This window comes from Pelophylax lessonae (genome assembly GCF_965119305.1).
Source record: "Pelophylax lessonae genome assembly, chromosome: 2".
Taxonomy (NCBI): Eukaryota; Metazoa; Chordata; class Amphibia; order Anura; family Ranidae; genus Pelophylax; species Pelophylax lessonae.
The window spans coordinates 746,207,850-746,230,628 of record NC_138769.1 but is presented as its reverse complement, the minus strand read 5'-3'; the positions used below and the strand labels follow the sequence as shown (position 1 = coordinate 746,230,628).

At 41.4% G+C, this 22,779-nt stretch overlaps 1 protein-coding gene across 1 annotated transcript in view; it reads right to left on the bottom strand.

The window, feature by feature from the left end:
• The window catches only part of LOC309548372 (uncharacterized protein), a gene marked incomplete at both ends in the record, with an annotated part of 1,605,927 nt that overhangs the window by 811,764 nt on the left and 771,384 nt on the right, over positions 1-22,779 (bottom strand). Inside the window, 2 exon segments of the mRNA XM_082248310.1 lie at positions 10,467-10,543; positions 16,995-17,770. Coding sequence (XP_082104436.1) covers positions 10,467-10,543; positions 16,995-17,770 — 853 coding nt within the window.

The following is a 22,779-nucleotide window of genomic DNA, read 5'->3' as shown; positions in this document are numbered from 1 at the left end:
TCAGTACAGATTTCGGCAGACAAAAATCTGATGAGCAAGACTGGGCATGCTCAGAGAAGATAAAACACACGGAAAGTCAACCAGCACATGACATCACTTCTGAAGTTGATTTTTGTTGGCCGAGAAAATTCGTCTGCAGGCTAGAGCATATTTCAACCAACACAACAACACTGGACAAAAGTCGACCGATTGGTCGGCCGATAATCGTTGCGTGTGTACGAGGCATATGTCACAAGCTTGCACAGTTACAGTGACCATTGATTAAAAATTGCGCAAGCCTTGTCCCCAATCCGAAAACCATATTTTATGCAGTTATTTAATAATTATCAACTCCAGTTATTTTCAAATGTGTAATACCTGTGAGGTAAATAAGACCTTCCAAGCCCGAAAACATTCCAGGTTGTGCAAATGACCTAGCAACGGCGTAATTCAGTCACATCACAGCAAGCAACTAAAAACAGTAACAATGTTACAGCACCATACAGTATACAAAAATGTTAACACCTTTAAAAGCAATAATCCATAAAATGGACGAGCCTGCAGGGGCACATGTATGAAGTAAAAACAATTAAATAAAAAAAACTATCAGTACCAATAAGCCTAACAGTCCAACACATTCAGATTCTTTAGGAATCCTGTGGTTGTATGACCTGAATTAATACATACAAGAAAGTAACAGTAAGCAGCCTGAATGGGACAAGATAGGAATAATAAGATGGTAAACTGCTAATACCAACTCTTCCATCAAGTCCCAACAATACTCTATATGCAGAGCTGGTGGTGCCTCTGATAAAAAGAGGTGTCCTGCTTCATCCCGATGTCACCTTGAAGATGCCAACTTCTGAAGATGCTACCAGCACCACACCACAATGTCCTCCTACCTGATAATGTTGCCCAGGCTCAGGCTGCCTGTCACCACCACGACCTGCCGTCTAGTCTTCTTCTTCTCCAGGTTCTCTGACAGTGAGTCCCACGCTGTGCAACTCACCTGCAGACAGTGCAGTGCGCGCTGAAAGTGGGTGGAGGCAGAGCCAAATTGTGATAGGCGGGGACTGGGAGGTGGCGGGGCGGCGGCCTGGCTGGAGGAGAGGAGGCTCAGAAGGCCGGGTGACATCATTGGTTGCTAGATGCTAAGTGGCCTCTAGCCTAGCAACCAGTGCTCCCCGCAGAGAGAGAGAGAGAGCGCCGCAGCCACAGGACAGAGGCAGAGAGAGCAGCGCCACCGCCGCAGCCAGGACACAGAGGACAGATGGTCAGTAACAGTAAGGCGGTTCTGCGAACTGCCAAATGTTTAGTAACCGGTTCTGTAGAACCACTGAGAACCGGCTGAATCCCACCACTGGTTATATGTTGCCCCTCCCATATCTGTAAGGGAAAGCCTCAATTTCTCCCAATACTCCCCTGGCCTTCCAGTGAGAAGAAACATTTTCTCTGGAGTGGAAATGTTTTATGCAGTGATCTCTTCATAGACGGGATGGGGAATCTAAGTAATCTAAGATAAGTAAGATGAACCCGTGTACTGGAGTCATGGATCAGATAACCAATGAGACCATTGATGTTATAGCTGAGCTGACAGCAGAAGTGTCTCCATCACCTAAGGTGGTGTCACAGAACTGCATGGCTGCTGACTATCTCTGGGAAGCTCAAGGTGGAGTCTACAATCTGGTGTCACATAGAGAGTGTTGTACATTTATTTTATATCATGAGGATCTCAGAAGGAGATATCTACACAAGGTAAAGGAGTTCCAACAGGCACCTGGGTGGGAGGAAGTGGGATCCATTGTCTTGGATGGGTTTAGTTGGAACTTGGTTGAGTAATATGGGGGGGGGGGGGGTTTCCTTCCTAAGCCATTAGTATCTTCTATCATTTTGATAATAATTTTATACATTGCTGTTGTTTTTTTCTTTCGCTGCCAGAGTTGATTTTGATTTTTTATGCATATGGTTAAATTCACATATTTAGGCGTGAAGATTATTTAACCACTTTAGCCCTGGAAGATTTTGCCCCCTTCCTGACCAGGCCCTGTTTTGCGATTCGGCACTGCGTTACTTTAAAGGGCAATTGCACAATCGTGCGACGCTGTAGCCAAATAAAGAATGACGTCCTTTTTTTCCCACAAATTGAGCTTTCTTTCAGTGGTATTTGATCACCTCTGCGATTTTTTTTTATTTTTTGCGCTATAAACAAGAAAAAAAAAACAATTCTAAAAAAAAAAAAAAAAAAACAAAAAACAATATTTTTCACATTCTGCTATATGACATTCTCAAAAAAAAAAAATAAAAAAATAAAACATTTTAGGCCAATTTGTTTTCTGCTACATATTTTTGGTAAAAAAAAAAATAGCTATAAGTGTATTTTGATTGGTTTGCGCAAAAGTTATCGCGTCTACTAACTATGGGAGAGATTTATGTCATTTTTATTGTTTTTTTTTTTTTTTTAACTAGTAAGGGCGGCAATCTGCGATTTTTTGCAGGACTGTGACATTGCGGCGGACAGATCGGTCCCCTAACTGACCTTTTTGACACTTTTGGGGGGACCAGTGACATTACTACAGTAATCAGTGCTAAAAATATGCACTGTCACTGTACTAATGACACTGGCAGGGAAGGGGTTAACTCAGATTTTATCAAAGGGATAATTGTGTACCTAAGGGAGTGTTCTAACTGTGGGGAGGGGGTGTGGCTTCTAAAATGATCATAGAGACCTGCCATCCTACATAGAAAGATCACATTGGCTCTATGATCATCCCAGGGAGAAGAACGGTCAGCTGTGTTTACAACAGCTGACCGTTCTTCTCTCTCAGCGGGGAATGATCGCGGGTGTCAGGCAGCAATCGGAGCTGCCTGACACAGGCATCAGCTTCCCCGCTGATGAGGGGGGGCGGGAGTGCGCCGCCGGGGGCGCGCGCTTGCCCCCTAGCCTCGGGCACGTGATTTGCGTACATGATTTGCCTGGGAGCGGTTGCCTTCTGCAGTACATCTGTGGCGGGCGGTCGTAAAGTGGTTAAAACTCCCCAACTTTTTTCTTTTTTATTCTCTGAAAGCAGAGACCCTGGAGAATAAAATGGTTGTAGTTGCCTTTTTTTCTGTCATAGAATATTAGCGCAACTGTTTATCAAATGCATATTTTCTGTAAAAACAACAGTAAACTTAGTTTTAGGGCACACAAACACAATTTATTACCCAATTTCTTTGGTGAAATATAAAATATGAGGTTTGTGTCTTGTATATAGATACCAAACATGTCAAGCTCTGAAAATTGGATGAACTTGTGAAATGGTGACAAACTTCAATACCAAAAATGTCCCATAGGTGACGCTATACAAACCTATACAGGTCATCAGTATAAATAGTTATCCATGAATGATGTCCCTAGAGTTATTCCTCTCACTCTGGTGTGTGCAGCGATATGTAAGATGTGTCGTGTGATTGTTGTTTTCCTACATAACCGCACCCAACACTGGCGTTTCGTATCTGTACACAGGACACGGTGCCTTAAAATGTATTTTGTGGTTTTTGTTTTATATTTACAGTGTGTTATTTTATTTATTTTTTTTACTTTTTTTTTTTTTATCAAATAAGGGGTTATAGCCCCCACCCCCTTCCATATGATAGCATATTGTTTTTCACGGGTCCTCTTTCAGGAGGAATCAAAGTTTTTAGACTTCTAATGTCACCTGAGGACCTCAAGCACAAATCCTGCTTTATCAGCTCCTTCCCCGGCCACATCAACGGGGGAATGACAACTCTGAACCCAAAAATGACAAAATCGTGCACCTTCCATTTTCATTCACTGGAGTGGAGATCAGAGATTGGATGTTTGCTGATCTCCTTCTGCTCTCACCATGCCATGTCTTGGGCTTGCAGGAGGGGCAGCTGAGCCCAGTATACATGGTGGGGGTTGTGTACCTTCAGTGTGGCTGAATCACTTCCACCAGGAAGCCGACAGTTGGTGTAACAAATGTAAATAAGCTCCCTGGTTCTATAGCTATAAGTCTGTGCTGCTGCTGATGTAAACCTTCCATTGGCCGGAGTGAAAGGGTTACACTAATGTACATCTGCCAGATCTGTATCTGAGGAGACCATAAAAGCAGCATTAGAAAGAAATGTGAGCATGGCTTCAGTCAGGCGATGGTCCTGGTGGTCATGGTCTTGTTCTCCTTCAGGTCCTCTAACCTTGTAGATGGTGACATGGACTTGTTGTGTGGGAATGAGCAGGAGGGGCTCGGGGTTATCTTGTACCCAATGAGCTTGTTATGGATAAAAGATGAAAGTGTCTTCTGGGAATTTACAGGGATTTGGATGTTTGGAGGGTTACATAAGTGGGCGGGGCTGGTATTAATGAGGGGTGTGTCATATGTGAATCCGTTTTTTTAGCATAGATGATATAAATGGTATAAATATATCCTTGAAATGTAAACAATCTATCTCTTTTCTTCTGTTGGTAAAGTGTCACATATATATGATTAATAAAGTTGGATGATATTTTCACCTCCCAATACTGTGGTCTGGATTCTTCTACAACACATCCACCCAAAAATGTAATCTTCCAGTTATAGAAGTCTGGTGGAATGGGTGACAAGCTGATTGTATCTCTTAGGTCCCTTGTACATGGGGGGGTCCAGCCCCTGTGTGTGCAATGCTGGCGGTATAATACACCTGGTAGGCACAGGTACAGCGTCCACCCCCGCTGCCTGCAGCCTGTCAAAGTCTACACTACAGCTGGACTGGGCTAAATGCTGCACCACGTTTACCTCGTGTTTAGGGCACTCTGCGTTCAGGGAGAAATGCCCGTCATCCTGATCAGACAAAGCATAAAGCAGATGTAGGCAGGTGCAGTCTTCTTCTTCCACTGTAGGTGGCGCCCAACCAGAGTGGGATCACAGCCTGGAAAGGAAGTCAGGGGAAACGTGGTCTCTCTGTGGGTTCCTAGACACAGTGTGTAATGAAGGGGTCAACCTGATTCCTGGAGCCATTTTTATTTTTAATTAAAAAATAATTTTAGACCTGAAGATTGCTTAAAACCCCAAAAATATTATATATATTTTTTAAATCAGACACCCTAGAGAATAAAATGTTGGTGGTTCTAATTTTTTATGTTACACGATATTAGCGCAACAGTTTATGAAAGGCAAAATTTCAGTAAAATATTAATTAAAGAAACATTTTTGGGCATGTGAATGCAATTTATTATTTAATTTTTGGGTAAAATATAAAAGATGAGGTTGTGCCGAGTAAATAGATCCCCATGTCATACCTTACAATTTCTCGTGCCTGCAAAGCCCCCTACAGGTCATCAGTTTAGAGTTGCACAGGATCACTGGTGATAAAATGATTGCTCTCACTCAGACTTGCGTGCTGATGTATAACATGTGTATGGCAATCACTGTTTATATATGTAGGCCTCCCCAATGCACGCATTTTTGTGTGCGTGTGTGGGGGAGGGGGGCTCTAAAATTTTTACTTTTTTGAGAAAAAAAATGTATGTGTCTCTTTATATGTTTAATACTTTTGTATTTATTATCTTTTTTTTGTACATAACTTGTATTGGTATCATATAGGAAACCAATGGCCCCCTATGTGATAGCATATAGGTGACAGGTTCTCTGTATGGAGACACTCGGGGTCTATTAGATCCTGGATGTCTTCTCTGCACTTCACTGCAGCTGTTGAAACACAGACCTTCCCCCAGCACTGATCCCGGAGAATGACGGCTGCGGTGCAGGAAGTGATGTCATACAAGTCACTTCCTGCTCTGTGTACAGGAAGGAGGCTGAGCTCTCGCCACCCTTCCCAGTGACCCCCACCATGACAGCATCGGGTTCCACTGTCTCTCATGGTGGGGGGAGGTCACATGGGAGGGGGGGTCAGCACATCGCAGTGTGTGGTTGGGGATGTGATAGGTGGCTTCACACTCGCTTGTATCACTTCCACATGAAAGCCGATATTCGACTTTACTAAAGTACACACACTCCGGCTGGGATAGCGGTGGGGAGTGTGTAAAAAAACACATGTCTGCAGCAAGTGGCTGGGGATTCAGATTTTACTGTTCCCCTATTTTGGTGCCCTAAGGTGGTTGCCTAAGCCAGTGTTTCTCTTTTTTAAGTCAAGGCACCCTTTAAAAATTATGGACAATTTTGAGGCACCCTTTCAAAATCTTGGACAGTCACGAGGCACCCTTTAAAAATCTTGGACAGTCACGAGGCACCCTTTAAAAATGATGGACAGTCTCGAGGCACCCCATTCTAAAATGTAAAATCTATTCTAGTTTTACATAATTCAACAACATCCACAAGACCAAGTAGGACACCCAATGTTAGAGGTGATTTATTCTTCCGAAGCAAATATACTTTGCAAACTGGTACTGATTAACATTCCAATTTTTCTCTTCTCCCTCAGTTTTTCTCCATCAGTCAGCTAATGTGACCCCAACGCTGATGGAGAGGGGCAGAGGAACAAGGATGCTGTGTAGGTGACTGACATCCTCCTCATCAACTGATGACACCATTGTTCCTTAGGACGCTGGCAGCTAGAAGATTGTAATGGTGCAGAATGAAAACCTGTGACTTAGTGTAACAAAAAGGGCAGCCTTCATCAACACGCCATCTTGTATACAATTTTTGGGCAATTTTTAGGCATTTTGCCAAGGCATCCCTGAAGAAGCCTCAAGGCACCCCAGGGTGCCTGGGCACCCTGGTGGAAAAAGGCAGGTCTAAGCTTCTTTATGCTTCCACTAGCCCTGGGCCGGAGCCCATACTCATATATAGATTGAAGAAGAATTTCTTCTGCTATTATACATGACAGCTCCCCTCTGCCAATGGTTATTAGGGACTCCGGTGGGTGCAGGCACTGATGAGTCTTCAGCAACCAATGATGTCACCGGTCCGAATCACTTACATGAATGGGAATCCCTGGCCATGTCAGCAAAATGGTGGGAATAGTTAAAAAGAAAAATGGTGTGGGGTTCTCCCCTTTTTATATACCAGGCCCTTTGAGTTTGGTGTGGATTATAATGAAATACCCCATTCTAAAAGGTATAAAAAAGCATGAAGTCCCCCTAAAATTCCATACCAGACCCTTAATCTGAGCATGTAGCCTGGTTGTATCATCAGAAGCCAACTCCTTGCTGATGCCCTGAAGAAGTGGGATGCAATTCCTGTGACATGCGTTGGCTCGGTGTATACATTTATGATCTCTATACACATTTTTTTAAATCCTCTATGAAGAGTTGTATTATTCTGGTCACTGGGAGCTCCTCCCCTCACCCAACTACTCATGTGCATGGGGGTCAATATACATGACCCAGGACCGGCCTCTCTGCTCCCTATTTACAATCACTGGATGGATCCAGTATCTGCACCTCCTCTTCTTCGTCTTTAATTAGCACTGTGGGTGTAGTGACTGCTGCCATGACCACTGACAAAGAGGACCTAACTGCTTCAATAGCACCTCCACACACCAACCAGAAAGGAAATAAGGAGGATGGCGCCTTTATTTTATATCACACCAGATAGACTTACCATTGGCCAAAACCAAAAACACAGCAGTATTATAGACACCGCAAGGACAGTGTTGGGGGGGGGGGAGGATTGGGTGTGCTGAAGCACCCCTAAATATATTTCAGTACCCCACGTTCACAGTCAGTATTTAGATATCTAATTTTTTTGTGTATCACCCCCCCCCCCCAAAAAAGGAGCATTGCTGATAGCAGACAAGGGACTCTCACCTGCGGAGGGATACAGCGGCTCAGAACAGCAGATCCCAATGTTATGTTTATAGTTCTGGCTGCAGGGACCCCGGTGGATTGATATCTCCCTGTGCTTAACCACCCGCCACCCATAAGAAGTCCTATGATGTCTTCGGGGTTTAGGTGGTTATACCTGGATGGTGAATGCAGCTGCAGTCCTCACCGTGATATCCGAATGATCAGTCAGAGATTCTTTTTTTTGTAGTCATCATATCCGCTCATCCTTTACTGACTACGAGGAGATACAGCCGTATAAGCATTCAACGCGTTTCATCCATCTGCCATGATTAAGGCCTAACCGCCGAAACGCGTTGGATTTTATTCATCTGTATCTTTCCATGGTCAGTAAAGGATATGCGGATATGATACAGGGAATTCCTACAGGGCAAAGATGGCAAACTGTGCCTGCCCACCCCCTCTCTCCGGTGTAGATGGGGGATGGGACAAATAGTGCTGTACAGTTTGTAATGTTTGTGACTGAAACAACACCCCCTGCCCCAAAGCACCCACCCCCCATGTTGAGGGCATGTGGCCTGGTATGGTTCAGGAGGGGGGGTTGCTCACTCGCCCCCCATCCTGGCCAGCCAGGCCGTGTTCTCGGATAAGGGTCTGGTATGGATTCTAGGGGGGGACCCTTTTTTTTTTACCTGTGTTGCTGGGAGCCAACAATACATTTAAGCCGTGAGCAAGTTTAGGCACTTGCCAACTGCCGTCAGTATATTTACTGCAGCAGTCAGCTGCTCCTGGCCAAACGGACGTAGTACTGCGTCGCTCGCCCAGGAGTCTGTAGGGGGCGAGCACGCGCCGCCGGAGGCGTGCTCCCGCCCCCGCTTGTTCACTGCCATCCCCGCGTGAGTGACCGGCGGCTCCGATGTCCACCGGCCACTCACGATCCCGCTCAGGAGAGGGAGAAAGGCAGACGGCCGATGAAAACACAGCCATCTGTCATTCTCCCTGATGTAAAGGCAGAGACTATACGATCCTGCTATGTAGGATCGTATGTCTCTGTGGTTACATCACTAGCCTTGCCCCCCTCACAGTTAGAAACACGCCCCTAGGGATACATTTAACTCACTGATGACCAATAAATTAACCCCTTCCCTGCCAGTGTCATTTTGACAGTAACAGTGCATATTTATAGCACTGATTACTGTAGTAATGTCATTGGTACCCCCAAAAGTGTCAAAAATGTCAGTCAAGGGTCCGATCTGTCTGTCGCAATCCCAAAAAAAAATTGCAGATCGCCGCCAATACTAGTTAAAATAAAAAAACAATAAAAATTACATAAATCTTTCCCGTAGTTAGTAAACACAATAACTTTTGCGCAAACCAATCAATATATGCTTATTGCGATTAAATATGTAGCAGAAAACAAATTGGCCTAAAATTTAAAATTTTTTTAATTTTTATATTTTGGGGGGGGGGGGGGGATTTCATTTAAAAAAATGTGAATAATATTGTTATTTTTTAAAAATTGTTTCTCTTTTTTTGTTTATAGCGCAAAGAATAAAAATCGCACAGGTGATCAAATACCACCAAAAGAAAGCTCTGTTTATGGGGAAAAAAAGGACGTCAATTTAGTTTAGGTACAGTGTTGTATGACTGCGCAATTGTCCATTAAATTCACACAGTGCCGAATCGCAAAATAGGCCCTGGTCTTTGAGCAGCCAAATCCTCCGGGGCTTAAGTAATTAAATAAAATTTTTTCCTTTAGAAATGTCAGTATTGCTACAGCAGGCTCCATACATTGTACAGATGCCCCACTTTACAGGCACATTCAGTGGACCCCCCAGGCACGATATTTAAAGGAATTTTTCATTTTTATTGTTTCACTTTAAGCATTATTAAAATCACTGCTCCTGTAAAAACGATCATTTAGAAAAAAAATGTTTGCATTGATTCATGTCCCCCAGGGCAGTACCCAGGTCCCCATACACTTTTTTGGGCCAATAATTGCATTTAAGCCTTTAAATTTAGGACTTTAGTTTTTTCATGTTTGTGTCCCATAGACTTTAATGGAGTTCACATGTTCGCTAGAACATTTCCCCTGTTCGAGATGTTCTGTGCGAACCAAACAGGGGGGTGTTCGGCTCATCACTATTACTGGGTATCTCGTTGTTTTCATTCCTTTGTCACTGAACACAGCTCTGTGTTGTTTACACTCACAGAGCTGTGTTCTGTGAGGCTCAGAACTGATCACCTTGTGCCAGCGGTCAATCACTGGCTGGGACCCGGTTATCGGCATGTGCTGTGTCGCATCGGGCAGGCCCCCTAATCTGATATACAGAATCACATATAAAAGGTACTGTATATACATGATACCACACAGAGCGGCTACCCTGTAGCAGTAAAGCTACATGGGGTGGTCAGTAAGCAGGTAATGTTTTTCACCAAAGACATGTAGCAGGATACATCCCGGCCTACATTTATGAAGGAGTTTGATTTTATTTGATACGTTTCATAACAGAAAGAAGAAAATACAATATGTTTCCAAAAATGTTTTTTTTTTTATATGTATCTAATACAAAAAATAGCAGTGGTGATCAAATACCACCAAAAGAAAGATCTATTTATGGGATAAAAATGATATAAATGTTATTTGGGTACAGTGTTGCATGACTGAGCAATTATCAGTTAAAGTAGCACAGTGCTGAATAGCAAAAAAAAAAAACTGCTCTAGTCATGAAGAGGGTAAAACTTTTCCATAGATTTCAGTTACCTGTGATGTTTCTCAATGCTGCAGTTTTTATGAGCTCCACAAGGTGGTAATCTAATTTATACAGAGACAGGAAGTCTCTTTTAAAGACAGGAAGTAATGAAAAGTACAGACAGAAAGTGAGGTACACACAGGAAGTGAGGTGAGGTACACACGGAAAGTGAGGTGAGGTACACACAGGAAGTGAGGTGAGGTACACACAGGAAGTGAGGTAGGGCACAAACAGGAAATGAGAGAAGGTACAAGCAGGAAGTGAGGTAAGGTGCAGACAAGAAATAATATATATATATATATATATATATATATATATATATATATATATATATATATATATATATATATATATATATTATCCTGTAATTGTTACCTTGTACTCCTGTAATTTTCTTAATTTTCCTAACTGTTGTTACATGTACCAAGCAATGAGACTTATTGTTGAAATTGTTAAATTAAAATTCCAATAAAAATTTAAAGTTAAAAAAAAAAGAAATTAGGTAAGGCACAAGCAGGAAGTGAGATAAGGTGCATACAGAAAGTGAAGTGAGGTACAGACAGGAAGTGAGGTGAGGTACAGACAGGAAGCTCCATGTGGGAGGAATTATAGAGGAGACGTTGCTGGAAGTATCAGCGGAGGAGGTAATGAGATTGTATTTTATCATATCTCCCATCACTCTCCCTTGTAGGACTCCATATTTCTCTGTCCCTCTTTTCGGTCTGATGTACCCACAGACATATGAACATACAATATAACGCCACAAAGTCTTCATATCGCTCTCAGATTTCCCTCAGATATCAGATTATTTCATGTACTGAAGTGAAAACACTGATATAAAAGAAAAGTAATGGTGAAATAAAACATAAGTGGGTGTAACTGATCACATTGTCACCAAACGTCACCCCCAAATAAAAGTTTTCCCTGTAAGGGTCCGGTCACACCAGGAACTGCACGTTTCTCATGAATTTCCACATGTGCGTTTACATGCGTTCCCAGTGCGTTTTTTAGCATTGGGAAGGACAGGGGATCAAAGGAGACAAACTTGTGTTTTGTCCCCAGAGTCACATTGCGTTGCAGTTCCTCACATGTACATGCATTTAAGATTTCTGATTTTTGGGGATTTATTTATAAATTTGACAGATCTCCATACTGCTTCAAAAGTTTGCCTATATTAGGTAGAGTAATTCTAGGAATAGAAACAAAATACAAAATATCGTCTGCATACGCTTCAACTTTATGTTCCTCTTTACCTCTTCTAAAACCCCTGATATCTATGCAATTTCTGATAGTTTTTAGAAAAGGGCTCCAATGTCAGACTGAGCAATACTGGAGACAGAGGACATCCCTGTCTCGTGTCGTTTCTCAGCTCAAAAGCCTGTGACAGAGTTCCATTTATCTTAACCATTGCCGTAGGACTTCTATATAACATTTTATTTCACTGAGTCATTCTCGCTCCAATGCCTAGGTCTTCCAATGTTACCTTCATAAAACTCCAATCCACTCTGTCAAAAGCTTTGTCTGCATCTACCGACAGGATGAGAACTGGTAGACCTTCCTTTTTCACTTTTTGAGTAAGTATCAAGGTTCTTACCCCATTATCTCTCCCCTCTCTCCCTGGTACAAATCCCACTTCATCCACATGTATCCACTCTGACATTAGACCCCTCAGCCTTGTGGCTAATATTTTTGCGTATAATTTTACATCAACGTGTAATAATGATATTGGTCTATGAGTAGAACATTGCGTGGGGTCTTTGTCCTCCTTGGGTATTACAGTAATATGAGCTAGGACTGCCTCTTTTCCCATCTCCCCACCGTCCCTCAGTGAGTTCCAGTATGTCTCTAATTTGGGGATAAGTATATCTTTACATTTTTTATAATAAATTATTGAAAAACCATCCGGCCCCGGCCTCCTTCCTATAACTAAATCTTTTACTGCTATTAAGATTTCCTCCTGGGAGATATCTCTTTCTAAATCCAACAGTTCTCTTTTAATTTAGGTAAATTCGATTCTTTGAAATATCCCTTTATCTTAGCCTTTTATTCTGAGTCACTAACTCTTTCCCCCTCCGGTCTTACCGCATATAACTCACTGTAGAACTTCTGGAACTCCTCCGCTATTTATTTTGTTGAGTATACTAATTCACCTCTCTTATTTGTAATTCCCTCTATTTATCCCCTAGATTTCTTTTTCTTTATTACATTTGCAAGATGTTTCCCTGGTTTATTTCTCCACTGATTTATTTCTTTATTTTCTCTATTAAAGATTCTCCTTACTTCCTGCTCCCTTAGTGTATTTAACTCGTCTCTTTTTAACACTAACAACTGTTGAATTTCCTTTTCATTCTCTTTCTTATGTCTTTGTTCCAGCTCAAAAAGTTCTTATAAAATTTTATTGATCTCCTTCAACCTCTTTTTCTTTCTATAGGCTCCCATTGATATTATCACCCCTCTAATATAAGCTTTGTGTGCATCCCATATTGTGGCCATAGATACCTCCTGAGATGTATTTATCTTAAAATAAAACTCTAGATCAGTGGTTCTCAACTCCTGTCCTCAGGGCACACTAACAGGCCAGATTTTACATATTACCTTGGGGAGATGCAGACTAGAAAACTGCAATCACTGAGCAGCAAATTATGTTACCTGTGATGTATTTCAGTTATCTTGCAAACCTGGCCTGTTAGTGGGTCCTGAGGACCGGAGTTGAGAAACACTGCCCTAGATCTTCCCTAATTTTCTCTTCAATTTCTTGTTCTTGTATTAATGAGTCATTTATTCTCTCTACTGCCTCTGTCATCTTTATTTCTACTGTTACCGGAGCCTGATCTGACAAAGTTATTGATTCAATTGAGTTCTTGCCCATCAATTCCAATAACCTATGTTCCACCAACACATAATCCAGTCTTGAGTAAGTACCATGTGCGGAGGAGTAAAAAGAGTAATCTCTGGGATGTTGAATTCTCCAAATATCGACCAGCTGATGCTGGTATAATGCTTTTTGAATTTTTTTTTTTAATTGTTCTACTCTGCTCCTCCCCACATGGGACGACACATCGGGCTGTAAATCCATAACAAAATTGAAGTCCCCTGCAACTATTGACATACCATCTTTAACAGCTTTACGACCGCCCGCCGCAGTAATACTGCCACAGGCAGCGGCTCCTGGGCAACGTAGCTATACCTCGGTTGTGAGCAGGAGGCTAAAGGGCGAGCGCACGCTGCCAGCGGCGCACTCCTGCCCCTGCTCATCAGCGGGGAAGCCGATGCAGCAGGCAGGCGGCTCTGATTGCCACCTGACACCCGCGATCTCTCCCCGCTGAGAGAGAAGAACGGTCAGATGTTGTAAAACAGCTGACCGTTCTTCTCCCTGAAATGATCATAGAGCCCATGTGATCTTTCTATATAGGATCACATGTCTCTATGGTTATTTCAGACGCCATGCCCCCCCACAGTTAGAATCACTCCCCTAGGCTCACATTTAACCCCTTGATCACACACAGGGTTAACCCCTTCCCTGCCAATAGCATTATTACAGTAACAGTGCATATTTTTAGCACTGATTACTGTAGTAATGTAACTGGTACCCCCAAAAGTGTCAAACATATCAGTAAGGGGTCCGATCAATCTGTCTGCCGCAATGTTGCAGTCCCGCAAAAAAAATAAAAATAAAAAAAAAAATAAAAAAAAAAAAATCACAGATCGCCGACATTACTAGTAAACAAAAATAATAAAAATGGCATAAATCTTTCCCGTAGTTAGTAGACGCAATAACTTTTGCGAAAACCAATCAAAATACACTTATTGCGATTTTCTTTACCATAAATATGTAGCAGAAAACAAATTGGCCGAAAAAGTTAAATTTTGATTTTCAATTTTTTTTTGGGAATGTTATTTAGCAGAATGTGCAAAAAAAAATATATATATATATATATATATATATATATATATATATATATTTTTTTTTTCTCAAAATTGTCTCTCTTTTTTTGATTATAGCGCAAAAAATAAAAAAACTAAATTGCAGAGGTGATCAAATACCACCAAAAGAAAGCTCTATTTGTGGGGAAAAAGGACATCAATTTTATTTCAATTGTCCATTAAAGTAACGCTGCGCCGAATCGCAAAATATGGCCTGGTCATTAAGGGGGAAAATCTTTCGATCAGAAGTGGTTAAAAAAAAACCTGCCACCTAAAAAACATCACATTGTCCCCTATGTGATGAAAGGGAAGAAAAACAAAAATTACAAATATTTTTATTTATTTTTTGCAAAAAAATTGGTTACACCCAAGCACATAACCCCCCCCAAAGACATTTTGAGGCCCTCCACCTCCATATATATGCTCATAGAAACGTAAGCGCATGCGTCGGGGGCACCTACGCATGAAAATATTGATTGCGATACACATGTTGCCATGCACACAGGAGTTAAAGCATTAATTCTAGCACCAGACCTCCTCCATAACACTAAACTGATACATGTAGGGGGCTTTTTAAGCATTGGTAATTGATAATTGGGTGCGCTAAAACAACAGTGATAAAGACCCAAATCAATGGGATGACAAAATCAATAAACATCAATTATAAATCATGAATAGAAAATAAATCTTCATAAACTAGTGACACTCGTGTGGTTCATAGTGGTATATCAACATAAACAAAAAGTTCATAAGTGTCCATAAATGAAGTGATGAATGAAACTGAAAATTGAAAACAACGTGCTTCCAAATCCAAAGTGTAAATCCACCTCCAAGTGAAATTCCTCCTTACCAGACGGAAGAAGTAAGATGCCAAAACATAACAAATGTGCTGAAAACAAAATGGAAATCCCACAGTGCTCCAAATCGCCTTGTGAAAACACCTGAATTGGTCTCTTACCAGATAACAAATCAAAAAACGCTTGTGAATTGCTCCCAGAGAACACTATCTTCTCCTCCTCCTTCACATTCAAAAGAGTGTCTCCAATATGCCAAGCTGACGGTCACTCTGTGTGATCTGATATGGAGAAGATCCCATGCTGTCCCTATGGTGGCCATGTGTTCAGGATGGAGAAGCTGTTCAGCCAGCTGGAACCGTAAGAATTGCCTATAGAAAATATAGGGGACTGAAGTTTGTTGCCATTTCACAGGCACACACAAATTTAAGGTTTGGCAAATTTGGTATCCATTTACTCAGCGCAACCCCTTTTATATTTTACCAAAATGTGGGTAATTTATTGCATATGTTCACCCTAATGTTTACGTTAGTTGTTGTTTTTTTTTTTTTTTTTCTTAAATTTTGTGTTTCCTATACCTTTAAGGTAATATCGGGTGACATAAATTTGAACTACCACTATTTTATTCTCTAGGGAGTCTGCTTTCAGAAAATATATAATGTTTGGGGGTTTTACATAATTTTCAAGGCTAAAATGATTTTAAAGCGTGTGCAAAAACTGCAAAAAAGGGGTCAGGCAGCAAAAAGGTTAAAGTGAACCCCAACTGGAGGAATGTCAGTCCTCAAAAGTGGTAAGAATGTGACCACACTTCACACTTGGTAAGCTCAGAGCTCTTGCAGTTGTGCTGTGTAAATAGTCATGGAGATGAATAATAGATGGACAGAGGAAGAAGATATCAAGGACATTCTTTCTTCTCCAGAAGGAATCCCTGAGACTTTCAGTAGAACCAAATGTAACACAAAGTAGCCAGCTGAAATTAAATGGTACTGTTAAATGCATCCCATAAACAGCAGAAAGTCAGTGTTGAAGGCCTACAGCAGCTTAGAAAGTTACTTTCTTACTGAACAGAGACTTCTCCCTGGCTGGTGTCCCAACCACAGACCTGCCTGCAAAGCTGTCATCCATGAGAGGAGATGAAACATGGAAAGGAGGCATTGATCATGGGAGAGGAAGTTTGGATAAGGTGAGCATAGCTGGAGCCCCAAAGCCTGGCATATGGTGTATCAACAGTCAGAAGAACCTGGAATGGACTCTCCCACTGAGGCTTAAGAGGCTTGGCAAGATGCCATTGGATCCCATCCTAGTCTCTGATACTGAGGCAGTGTTGGTCATGTATTTGCTCAGGCAAGGAAGAAAACACTTGGGAACACGGCTCAGTTAGTGAATGATGAAAATGCATTACATGTTCAGTCAAAGCTCCATAAACAAAAAAATAAAAAGATGAGAATCATGAGGAAAACAGTTCAGTCACTGATACTTATCTGAAAAAATTAAAATAAAAATGTATAATATTTACAGGCCTGCTAGGTGTGGGTCTGATGGACATAAGCACTACAGTTAGTGCATCCAATCATTACATTCCAGTTTGCTCACAGATTTTAGTTTATTTTTTTTTCTAAAGTCACATTTTATCTTTTCACATCTTCCCTAGCTTGTGGGATGACATTGGGGCTGTGAAACGAATGGGACACCCGCAAATCCTTTATTATTCCTCCTTCTTCCAGAGTTTCCTCTCTGCAGCTGAAGCTTATGAATCCTCTGGTGATACTTAGCACAGCATTTACTGTATAATCTTTGTCACGCTCAAAGCATTAAAAGGGCTTCCTTCCAGTGTGAACCCTCTGGTGTCTGATAAGCTTTGCCTTCTGTGTAAAAGCTTTGCCACATTCAGAACACTGATATGGCTTCTCTCCAGTGTGAATCATCTGGTGTCTGATAAGATCTGATTTCATTGTAAATGATTTGCTGCATTCAGAACACTGATATGGCTTCTCTCCAGTGTGAACCCTCTGGTGTATGATAAGCTCTTTCTTGGTTATAAAAGCTTTGCCACATTCAGAACACTGATATGGCTTCTCTCCAGTGTGAATCATCTGGTGTGTGATAAGATGTGACTTCCGTGTAAAAGCTTTGCCACATTCAGAACACTGATATGACTTCTCCCCAGTGTGAATCATCTGGTGTCTGATAAGATATGACTTCTGTGTAAAAGCTTTGCCACATTCAGAACACTGATATGACTTCTCTCCAGTGTGAACCCTCTGGTGTCTGATAAGATCTGACTTCTGTGTTAAAGCTTTACCACATTCAGAACATTGATATGACTTTTCTCCAGTGTGAATCCTCTGGTGACTGATAAGCTCTGACTTCTGTATAAAAGCTTTGCCACATTCAGAACACTGATATGACTTCTCTCCAGTGTGAATCCTCTGGTGTGTGATACAATTTGACTTCTGTGTAAAAGCTTTGTCACATTCAGAACACTGATATGACTTCTCTCCAGTGTGAATCATCTGGTGTCGGATAAGATTTGACTTCTGTGTAAAAGCTTTGCCACATTCAGAACATTGATATGGCTTCTCTCCAGTGTGAATCCTCTTGTGTTTGACAAGATTTGACTTCAATGTAAAAGTTTTATCACATTCAGAACATGGATGTGGCTTCTCTCCAGTGTGAACCTTCTGGTGTGTTATACCTTTTGCCTCCATTGTAAAACCTTTATCACATTCCAAACAAGAAATATCTTCTGAAATGACTTCTCATATATACATGGGTTGGACTTGACAGTAAAGACATTGTCACTTCCAGAGCACTAAAATTACTTCTCGTTTGTTGTCCTCTGAGGTTGGATCAATGTTGAAGAGCATTCAAAACATTCATGACATTTAGAACACGGATAGGTCTTGTGTCCTGTGTAAATTTTCCAGTGAACTGCAATAAAGACTTTCAGTCACTTATAACATCCATATGGCTTGCTTCTCATGTAACTTTGTTGTATTGTTGTAACAAGACAAGCATGACCAAAAAAAATGGTTCATCAATCCATCTGTGCAGAAAAAAAAAACAGAAGTCAGAATTCTATAAAAAGGGTTAAAAAAAAAGTTGCTTCCTTTTTAACATTTATTATTAACTGCTTCCTGCTGGGCCTATTGTAATATGACAGCCAAACAGGAGCCCCATTGTTACATAGTTACATAGTTAGTGAGGTAGAAAAAAAGACACCAGTCCATCCAGTTCAACCCGTGTGTGTGTGTTTGCTGCTAACCGTACATTGTATCCCCCTGTATGTTGTTCTTCTTAAGGTGCCCATCTAATAGTTTTTTTAAACTATCGATGCTCCCTGCTGATACCACTGCTTGTGGAAGAGAATTCCACATCCTTACTGCTCTGACAGTAAAGATTGCCTTATGTAGTTTAAGGTTAAACTGTTTGTTTTTTCTAGTTTTAGTGAGTGACCCTGTATCTTATTGTATTCCCTTTCTCTGAAAAGTTTGTTCCCTATGCTCGGGTTACCAGTACGATATTTGTACACTGTTATCATATCCCCTCTCAATCGTCTCTTCTCCAGAGAGAATAAGTTCAATACTTGTAGTCTTTCCTCATAGCTGATGTCCTCCATTCCCCGAATTATCTTTGTTGCCCTTTTCTGGACTCTCTCCAGTTCCAGCACATCCATCCTGAGGATCGGTGCCCAGAACTGGACGGCGCTATCTGATAAACTGTAACTCACTACACTATCCCTGAAGGAATGTGGAATTGTGTGTAGGGCGAGTGTATTGTGTGTTAATTAGCAGGCTTTATGGTGGCATAGGTGGTAGAATACAGGGCTTGCAAGTGAGAGGCTGTGGGCTCTAATCCCTTGGCCAGTGGGTGATTAATATTAATTATGGATATTAATTAAAACTTTTTAAATAAATTATGGATGCGGGAACTTGAAGTTCCCGTGAAGAAGCCCATTTGTTCGCCATTCGGGGAACGGGCGAGCGGGCAGTGTTCAAGGCGAACCTAGGTTAGACTCGAACACGAAGCTCATCACTATGCACCAATTTGGGTTCTTTTTACCAAAGAAATGTAGCAGCATATATTTTGGTCTAAAATTAGGAAGAAATTAAATTTTGCAAATACCCTAATAGAAATGAAGAATGTAAATGTGTTAAAGATAAGGGTTTTCAGAGATCACCTAAATACAGAGTAGAAGATAGTCAGACAGATTGAGGTTGAGAGTTCCAGAGGATGGGAGAGGCTCTGGAGAAGTCCTGGAGGTGATGATAGTAGGAGGTATTATGAGGAGTGAAGAGAATGGTTTGGTTGGCATTTTGAGACAAGGTTGGTGATGTAGATGGGGGAAGAGTTGTGGAGGGCTTTGTAAGATGTTGTAAGTATTTTGAATTTTAAAGGGGAAGAGATCAAACAAAAGAGTTGCCCTGGCATTATTGCACCTCCAACAGGTAGGAAAGGTTGTGGGAAAAATGTTGTGCAAAAGTGGGGACTGTATACCATCTGGTCAAAGGTTATATCTGGACTCCTGGAGACTGCTGGAAAAGGGAGGATTTGTGAGCAAAGAATAGGATATGATCTCTTTCTGTCTGGTTGAATGTGTGACCCAAATCTCTTCCCATTTCAGAAGGAATAAAGTTGTGAAATCTCCATTTTGAATGGTAAGAAAGTGATGGGATATGGAAATTGTGTGACCTGTTGGCTGACTTCATCTTTATTCCGGCATCATGGAAGAATGCATTGTCACCTGACCTGTCTGTAACGCTCATTAATAAAGGTTTCATCAATAAATGCATAATCTTTTACGTATATATTGGTTGCAGTTTTGAAATGGTTTACTGGGATTATGGCTGAAGCCTGCAATTCTGTTTCTCATAAAAGCGATCTGAGCAGTAGCCGCTGGATCACTATTAGAAGCAGTAAGAGGGGGGGGTGTCCCCCCCCCCTCCTGCTTCTCACCAGTGTTTCTCAGGCCTTCTGTTCTTACCAGTGAGCCTGGGAAATGATCCGACAGTTCGCAAAGCTGGTCACAGAGGTGAGAAGAAACCAGATTGTCTCTGATCACCACTACAATCTAGGAGGACAGGAGCGACATCATGACATCACTTCCAGTCTAGGGCCGAGGTAACCAGGTTTGTTTGTTTTTTCCCCAAAAAATAGGTTATATATTGTATAATTTTGTATTAAATTCATTAAAGCAAAATTTTTCCCAAAAAATTACGGTTGAAAAACTGCTACGCAAATACAGTATGAAAAAAAAATTGCATCAACCGCCATTTAGGGTCTCTGCTAAAAAAAAATATGTATAATGTGTGGGGGTTCTAAGTAACTTTCCAGCAAAAAATACAGATTTTTACTGATTTGCCAGAAAAGGCTTGGTCCTTAAGTGGTTGAGCTGGTTAGTTTTAGTCCAACTGAAGTGTTGGAGGGACAGCTGAATGTGGAATCTGCACTGAACCATACCAGGCCACGTGCCCTTAACATGGGAAGGGTACCATGACAGAGGCTCCCTAGCAAAGGACCATGTCCCCATAGAACAAGAAAAGATAAAATGGTATCACTATCCCTGCGGACTCTATTTGTGCCCCAGAGTGACCGCTGTAGGTGGGCGTGAACCAAAATGATGGGATTTTAAGGGTGAGGCTTGTGAGGGTATATGTTTAAGATAAATAATTCAAAAACAAGATAAAATAATGATTTTTATTACAAATTCATAAAAACAGTCACATACAGTGATACATCTTGATATCGCAAAGATACTTAAATGTATATAGAACCATTGAAAGGTGCTGGGGTCACTCGTGTCCAACATGTTTCGCCGGGAGGCTTCTTCTGGGACAATACAGGAATGGTGACCTCTACTGGTTCTAAGTATGAATAACATACAGTCAGTTTACAAAAATATACCAAGTTAATTACAATCAAATATAGAAATTACAATATAATAGGGCTCACCACAAGTTGTATCTAGAGCAAAGCAGCCATATCAGCGTCCGTGTATCAGGGATCATAACGATCCATCCAATAGCGGGTAATAACCCTGAACTACAAAGTCCAGCCAGACCTGATCCCGCTACTTTAACAGGAACCGGACCGAGCTCGGTCGAACGGGAATAAATCTGAAAAAAACAGCATTCCATAAAGGAAAAAGCTAGTTACTAAAAATTCCACATAATACTGAAATCAAGTGTATATAGGTACATTACCCACGTTCTCCAATAGTAGGGCAATAGCAGTGAAAAATCATGCTTAAGTTGTGAAAGAAAACAGAGAGCTACATAGAGTGATAAGGCAAAGAAATAAGAGGGGTTAATGAAGCCAGGGGTGCATAGACACCATGTGAGGGATCTAGATGTAACATATATTTATAGACCAGGTGCATACCGATGGTAACCAAAGGTTAAAAATGTGCAAAGTTACTGGGAGTGAACTAGAGGAGGTGTCCGATGAGAATCTACCCAAAGAGTGAGTATTTAGAGGAGAAGGTGGAAACACATGTAACCAGCAGAAACTGTGAAAGATAAATGCCATTATTGCCGTACAAATGGGAGATCGTTGTAGCGAAACTTACCTCATATGCTCCGGTTGATTGGTAACAGACAGCCGCGCCACTAGTCGTGGCCTGTCTGTGCCAAGTTCCGCTCGACGTTATAAGCGCGGTCCCACCGGAAGTGATGAGGTACCTCATGACCTCCGACTGGTCACTTCCGGTGCGGGCGCCATCTAGCGGTCCCAATCAGAGCTGCACCGCAACAAAGAGGTACAGATGAGTGGGAGCGCTGTACATCCGCTATCAAAAGAGAACGGACTCGGGGAAAGAATGTGGGAGGAGAAGAGTAGTGTAAATCTCAACAATCCCACCCCCGGCTTGGCGCCCGAGCCCCTGTCAAAAAAGAGATAAGCAGGAAAAGAGCCGGCACATTGGATTTAATCGCGATCTGATCCTATATTGATACACGGACTCCGATCTCATAAAGCTACAAAAATAAGAGGGAAACAAAGAAAAAAAGAGAAAAATATAAATATCATAAGGGAATGTATATAAATACTTCGCAGCACATGACCAACATGTGCTGTGATTAATTAGTCATAAGAAACATATGAATACATAATATACTACAATAGTATCCTATCCTAAATTCTGGCATCACAATGGATTCCTGTGATGTTAATACAGTATTACGGTTTGTCTAAATGCTGAATCAATAGGTACATGGACAATATAGACAATACAAAGCATAATCACATAAGGAGTTTCAGGAAAAACAGAGGGTGGGGAGTGTTTTTATTAGTCTTATGGTTACATATATGTAGTGGGCAATAATGCAGTCCTAGGTTCATTCCAAAAAGGGTTTAAATGATAAGGCCGTATTTAAACCTGGTGGCCTAGTGGCCTGTAATTTATAGATCCACTTTACTTCTGCCTTGAGAATTGCATTATCATAATTGCCCCCTCTGGGATTCTTCTTGACTGCTTCTAATACAATAAATTTAATAAAATGGGGGTCGAAATTATGATTTAGGCCTATATGCCTACAGATGGGTGTAGACATAAGTCCAGTGTCCATATAATACAGATGGTCTTGGATGCGTTTCGCAAAGGGTCTAA